This window comes from Chrysochloris asiatica, unplaced genomic scaffold (assembly GCF_000296735.1).
Source record: "Chrysochloris asiatica unplaced genomic scaffold, ChrAsi1.0 scaffold00081, whole genome shotgun sequence".
Taxonomy (NCBI): Eukaryota; Metazoa; Chordata; class Mammalia; order Afrosoricida; family Chrysochloridae; genus Chrysochloris; species Chrysochloris asiatica.
In genome coordinates this window covers 2564970-2572459 of record NW_006408599.1, presented here as the reverse complement: position 1 = coordinate 2572459, position 7490 = coordinate 2564970, and the positions used below count along the sequence as shown (strand labels likewise).

General features: G+C 38.3%; 1 protein-coding gene across 1 annotated transcript in view; it reads right to left on the bottom strand.

Moving 5' to 3' along the window:
• The window catches only part of C5 (complement component 5), a 156512-nt gene that overhangs the window by 74110 nt on the left and 74912 nt on the right, over window positions 1–7490 (bottom strand). Inside the window, exons 18-19 of the mRNA XM_006865724.1 lie at window positions 5766–5856; window positions 3586–3659 (exon numbers count right to left, since the gene is read on the bottom strand). Of these exons, the coding sequence (XP_006865786.1) occupies window positions 3586–3659; window positions 5766–5856 (165 nt within the window). The remainder of the gene's footprint in view (window positions 1–3585; window positions 3660–5765; window positions 5857–7490) is intronic.

The following is a 7490-nucleotide window of genomic DNA, read 5'->3' as shown; positions in this document are numbered from 1 at the left end:
AATTCTGCATTTCATCATCAGTGGCTTTAGTGTTGGCACATAAATTGGAGTAATAGGGGTATTCCCTGGTAGTGTAGTGGTTATGAATTGGGCTGCAAACCTTAAGGTCAGTAGTTCGAAACTACCAGCTGCTCCATGGGAGAAAGATGAGGTTTTCTGCTCCTATAAAGATTTACAGCCTCAGAAACCCTGTACAGGGTTGCTATGAGTCGGAACCGACTCAACGGCACTTAACAACAACAACAATGGATATTATCCTATTACAGACAGCATTACACTTCTAGATAAATCTTAAAATGTTCTTTTTGATGATGAATGTGACGTTTTCCTCCTCAATTTGTCATTCCCAGCATGGTAAACCATATGATTGTCAGATTCAAAATGGCCAATACCTGCCCATTTCAGCTCACTTGTTGTCGTTATTATGTGCCATGGAGTTGGTTCCAACTCATGGTACCCTGTACAGGGTTTCTGAGGCTGTAAATCTTTACAGGAGCAGAAAGCCTCCTCTTTCTCCCATGGAATAGCTGGTAGTTTCGAACTGCTGACCCTGAGGTTAGTAGCACGATTCATAACCACTACACTACCAGAGATCCTTTCAGCTCATTAATGCCTAGGTTATCAATGTTTATGTGTTCCATTTCATTTTTGCCAACTTCTAATTTTCCTAGATTCATACTTCATATTCCATGTTCTGATTATTAATGGATGTTTCCAGCTGTTTCTCATTTTGAGTTGTTCCCCATCAGCAAATGAAGGTCCCAAAAGCTTCACTCCATTTGTGTCATTAGAGTCAATTCTACTTTGAGGAGGCAGCTCTTCCCCAGCTGTATTTTGAGTGCCTTCCACCTGAGGGACTCTTCTGCTGGCACTAGATCTGACAATATTTTGGTACTATTCACAGTGGTTCACTATTTAATATTATTGTGGTATCTGACAGTGTTTCATGCTATTCATAAGGTTTTTTAAATTGTGAATTATGTGATAGTTTACATGGGAGAACATTAGCTTTACATTCATCCTATCTTATTTCATTTCATTGCAATGGTTACAATTCCCTTCATGCATCATCAAACAGCCAGAGGGCACACTTGCAAGCCTGCCCCCTGGCCGTCAGCACACAGCCCCTCTCCCTCTCTGGGTCTTGATTCCCCAGCTGCTCCATCTCTTCGCATTATCATCTCTGCCTCCATCTCTTGTGTCGCTGCTTCTCTGGATAGGGTGCTGCACGCCACTCTTCTCCCTTGATGGTCCCAGGGTCCCAGGATCTTGCTGTTGGACTGCAAGATCAGCCACTCCCCTCCTTTTGTTACAAAACGTCTACCTTTACATTTGCAACACTCACAGTCAGACCTGATAGCAATTATTCACTATCGAACCACAAGAGTCTTATCCCCATTTCCTTTTACCAACCCTGTACAGACAGGTTATAAACCTTCCCCCATACCCTCTGAAACTAGGCTCCCTCTTGAAAGCTTGTAAGCCAGTCACTTTGTGCCTTTGTAGTGCCCCTCATTTTGGGTAGCCAGTGTCTAAATTGCCCATTCCTGTCAACCTTGTGTACCAAGGAGGTGGGAATGATACTTGTTATAAAGATTCGTTTCCTCTTTTGAGCTACTACATCCACAAGCATAGGTCAAGTTCATCAGATTGTAACAGATTACTCTTTTTTTTCCCTCTTCTTTCTTCCTCGAATCGAGTTCTGGTCATCCAGCCATCAAAGCCAGGTCAAATGTGTACTATCTGTAAGTATAGGTGTTCCTGTGCATCTCACCTCACTTCATATCAGCCAGACACTTCACTTTCCACTCTAATCCTCTGTGGCCATGTCCCTGTCCCTGGGCCCAGGAGTCCCTAGGTCTTGCCATACTGTTGGCCAACCATGTCTCAACCCAGTATGACAGGAGTCTATTGAATGTGGTCACACTTAGCTCACAACATCATTGCTGTTTTTCTCCCACTTCCCCTTATCGGTGACCAATGTGCTCAGCAGCAACACCACATGCCTGCTGGTGTATTCCCTCTGAGTGTTAGTCTTGGAAGGGGGTTTGCCCTGAAGGGAACTGAGCACTTGCCTTGATGACTCATGGGTGAACGATTTGCTTGTTCTTGTAGTAGTCAATCATACTGCTGTTACTGTTTTTTATTTTTCCTGCTGGTCTTTCTTTCAAGAAGTATCTTCTGTTCTTCTAGCCATTCCAGGCTGGTCTGCTTGTCCTTTCAGTGGAAGTTTCCCACCCACCTCAAAATGAGATTGGGATTCCACCTATGGTCTTATATTCATTCACAAGGTTTTCAGTGGCTAAACATTCAGAAGAAGTCTTCCTCTCCTTCTTCCTAGTCTTTTGTAGTCTGTAAGCTCAGTTGAGACCTGTCTTCCAGGTGTGACCCTTTTGGTATTTAAAATATCAGTGGCATAGCTTCCAGCATCACAGCAATATGCAAGCCATCACAGTATAACAAAATGACAGATGAGTGATGGGAGAATTATCACATGACCCAGCAATTCAATTCCACTTTTGTATACGCACCCAACAGAACTGAAAGCAGGGACTCACATAGATACATGGACACCAATGTCCATTGTAACTTCATACACAACAGCCAAAAGAAGGAAAAAGCTCAAATGTCTATCAACAGATGAATGAATAAACAAAATACGATAGCTACATGCAATGAAACATTATTCTGCCGCTAAAAAGGAATGAACTTTGAATATATGCTGCAATGTGAGTGAAACCTAAACACATGCTTAGTGAAATAAGCCAAACAAAAAAAAGGACAAGATTATATGATCCCACTTATAGTAAATATCTAGAGTAGGCAAATGCATAAAGACAGATCATTGAATGATAGTTGCCATGGGCTGAGGGAAAAAGGAGTTAGAGTTTCTGTTTGGAGTGTAGAAAAATTTTGGAGACAAATATTGGTGGTAGTTGCACAACACTGTGAATATAATTATTGACATGAATCATACAAGGGGGGTTCAAATAGAAAAATAGAATGATAAGATTATGGAATCCTTCCACAAAGTTTTTAAATCCCCCTCATTTACTTAAAAACGGTTAAAATTGCAAATTTTATGTAACATATATTTTACCACAATAAAAAAAAATAATAAGGACACCAGCCAGGGGAAGAAGTCATACATTTACATTAACCTATACCCAAGCGTGGCGCTGTGGGTTAATGCGCCAGACTGCAAAGTCGTTTGAACTGCAAGGTTGGTGGTTCAAGCTCACCAGCTGCTTCTTGGAAACCCTATACAGGGTCACTATGGGTCAGAATCGACTCAACGACACTTAACAATTACAATAACATAGCCAAGCTCCTCATAATCACTGAGAAAAATGGGCATTTGACGTCAGCATTTAGAAAGTAATGACTGATAAAAGAGCAAACAAAGAAATAGATATGCTCAAGTATATGGCATATGAATGACTATCTTTTTATAACACATAAAGAAGATTATTTATTAAATCAATGCAATTTAATTCCTGGGTAAAATAACTAAATACCTAATTACAAAGAAGAACATCTTGCTAAGCAAATCACTCTTTAGATGAATATGTAAGTCAAACTTACCACTATTTGAAATGCCAACACCTTGAATTTCCCAGGTAGTTAGAGAATCAGGTAGCGTAAACTGCAACTGTTTTCTGAAAGTGAAAATGTTGATATTCAAACTTAGTGGAATATTGATTAACCCAAACGGACAGAAGCATCCATTAAAAGAATTTTCACTTCTTACTTCTTTTTAGATGCTCCTCATAAACTATGTAAATGAGTCTGAACTGACTCAATGGTACTTAACAGCAACAACAACTTGTAGAAGAAAGAAGGAAATCACAAAAAGACAAAGTAAAATCTGATATTAAGGAAAAAGCAAGGAAGAAAAATATATTCAGTTCTGTGTTTTTAGACATTACACCTGCTTGCTAAGAATTCATATTTAGCATGATGCCTTTGAAACATTGCAAATCAAAATGTGAAGCACATAGAACAAAAGATGTCCATTGTGCATTATGTTGTTAAAAAACACATCTTACCATTGCTTGTAACAGTCTCTATAAAAGATTGTAACTAAAAATAAGCTTTTATAGTCATTTATTTCATTCACCAACTTAGAAATAACACTAAGTACTTGGGTATACAGCACTTATAGCATATATCGTCCTGCTCCCAAGCAGCTTGCAGTTCGGTGGAAGAAATAGGTAAATAAATTGTAATATCTGTACCAATTCACTGTAATATCTGTACCAATAAGCCTTGAAAACAATTTAGTAGCAGTGCATTCATTCAACATGTTTATTTTAGTTCCTCCATAAGCCAGATGCTCTGCCAGCCAGGTCCAGACTCCTGGTGTGGTGCTGTAGGATCAGCACTGGACTGTGACCCATAAGGTCCACAGTTCAAACCCACCAGCTCCTCCTTCGAATCTCTAAACTCTAAACTCTTATCAGTGGGAACCGACTTGATGGCACGTCACAATAATGCCAGGTCCTGGATGTAAAATAGTAATCTGAATTTAGTCCTTGCCTATGGAGTGTTTGGTGTCCTGGTGTGGCACTGCCGGTTCATGCATGCAGTCCATTTGAACTGCAAGGCCAGTGGTTCAAGCTCACCAGCTGCTCCTCAGAAACCCTACACAGGGTTGCTATGAGTTGGAACTGACTTGATGGCACTTAACAACAACAATCAAATATTTACAACTTAATCTAGAAGACAGAGAGCAAGCAGGCCATTGTAACACTGTGTGATAATGTAACAGGGCTATGAATAGGGTGCTATTGGAAGGTATAATTAATGCACTCATGAGTGGAGGTGAGGGTCATGAATGTTGTAAGAATAAGCCAGGGAAGGCTTAAGGAGGAAGTGCTAACTGAGGGGAAATGTCCGATGAAATGTAACAACGTGGTCCAGGAAGAATTGGAGAAGGGCAAGGGTAGAAGCAAGGAGGTTATTGCAAAGCTCTGGACTCACTGCCTTCCATGAGTGCTCGTTAGAAAGTCAGTGCGTTGAGCCACGTACAAAGGGACTCATTATTGTTCATCACTATGTCCACTGTCTGCTACAGAGTAAGCATTCCATAGCAATGTGTTGAGTGAAGGACTTTGACAAGAAACAAGCCTTCTGTTAATGTTTATTTTATAGAGTAGATATTTTAGCATGAAATAAGTGTTTGATATAGGGTATAACATACAGATAGGTTTGCTCAATAAATGCTTATTGAAGTGAAATGAAATGAAATAAAGTAGGACCTTTCTTTTGTTGTTGTTAAGTGACATCGAGTCTGTTCCAACCCATAGTGACCCTGTATAGGGTTTCCAAGGAGTGGTTGGTGAACTTGAACCAACGACCTTGCAGTTCAAGCCGACTTTTCATTATAGCACATTAGCCCACAGCGCCACACCAGGACTCCAGGCCCCTTCTTTACCAATAGTGAATCCTGCCCTGGAATGAATTACTAAAGAAAACAAATAAACAATTTGACCAAATGGTTGTTGTTGTTGTTAAGTGCTGTTGAGTCAGTTTCTACTCAGAGTAACCCTCTGAGTAACCCTGTATAGGGTTTCTAAGTGATGAGCTTGAACTGATGACCTTGTGGTTTAAGCCGACCTTGCAGTCCAATGCATTAACCCACAGCGCAGTGTATAATCAATACTCTCAAAGAAGCTACTAGGATTTGGGTAATTTCCAGATTTGGGGCCATATTATTTGTACTTTTCCACATTTTTCATAGGAATGTCAAAGAAGTACAATACCTTTTGGGTACATGATGAACTTCCCATAACCAGCTTTCTGGAAAATAGCTTCGAATTTCTGGGTTGCTTACAGGTAGCAAGCTCTTTATTTCTGGCAGAAAAAGTATACTCAATTGTGGGAAAATGACATAAATTCTACTTATAGCAGAATTTTAAAGTATAACCATAAATCTATAATTTAAGCATTTTTAGAAGGTTTTGAAATGTATCAATGAGACATTTTATTTTGTGATATCAAAATATAACTATAGAGATCTAAGAATTTCTTTACTCACAGCATTGACAAAACAAATGAGCATACAAATACCTTTAATTCTTTGTTTTTTATGTAGTTAAATGTTTTGTGTTCCTGAGACTATACAAAACAATGATGAGTCTATAACTATTCACATTTTCATAATTGCAACAATTATGTCTACTTTATAAATAGGAAGATCTTATGTGATTCTCTTCCTTAACTGAAAGTTATTTATATTTACTTTCATAAAAAAAAAAGACAAAAACAGACAGAACTTCTTCTGTCCAAGGTAGACTAATAGCAACTGAATTTGCATAAGTTCACAGGACTGTGATCCCTGAAAGAAAGTGGTGAGCCCTAAAATTGTCCAAGCTTACTCCTGAAGGCAGTTTATAGGCTTCAAGTGAGGGAGGGGAATCCAAGCAGAGACTAGTGGCCTTGCTGAGTTGAGGAGACAAAGAAGTTTTGAAGGACCAAGATGTCTAGAATGAGGGACAGAATACCAGAAAGAGGATACCAGAAATGAATGTATAACTAATGTTCTCCCATGTAAACTATCACATAATTCACAATAAAACATTTAAGAAAAAAAAAAAAAAAAGAAGATACCAGAGTGAGTTCCTGAGATCTGCAGAGTTTTTGGCTTAGTACAATATCTATGCATATTTCAGAGGAAACTACCAAAGGCCAAATATTTCATCAGACATTTTACAAAGTAATGTGATGTTCATTAGATATATTACTGAATAATATTCTAAATATCACTAGTCATTAAGGAAATGTGAATGAAAATCACAATGAACTTTGACTACTTGCCCACTAGAATAGCAAAATGTTGATAAACTTGTTCCTTTTGGAAAAACTGGAACTTTCATACATTGCTGGGACTGCCAAATGGTTTAACCACTTTGGAAAATTGTTAGATATTAAAAATAAATAAATAAATAAAGTTAAACATAAATTACTTAAAGATTCAATTATCTTAAATCTAGATATGTATCCAAGAGAAATAAAAACACCTTCACATATTGATTTGTACTATATTATTCATAGCAGCTTTATTCATTATATCCCAACTGAAAACAACCTAAATGTCCACCAACTGTTGAATGGTTAAAAAAATTATCATAAAGTCATACTGTAAAATACCACTCAGCAATAAAAAGAAATTAACTACCAATGCATGTAATAACATAGATTAATCTCTAAAACATTTTACTAAGTGAAAGAAGTCAGAGACAAAATTCTGTATCTTACACGATTCTATCTATATGGAATTCTAGAAAATGCAAAACTTTAGTTGCAGGAAACAGAGCAGTGACTACCAGGAGCCAGAGATAGGGGTACAGGATTGACTATAAAGAGGCATGAGGGAACTCTTTGGGATGATGGAAAACTTTATATCAGGATTGTTGTTGTTATGTGCCATCGAGTCGGTTCCGACCCATAGCGACCCTGTACAGGGTTTCCGAGGGTGTAAATCTTTA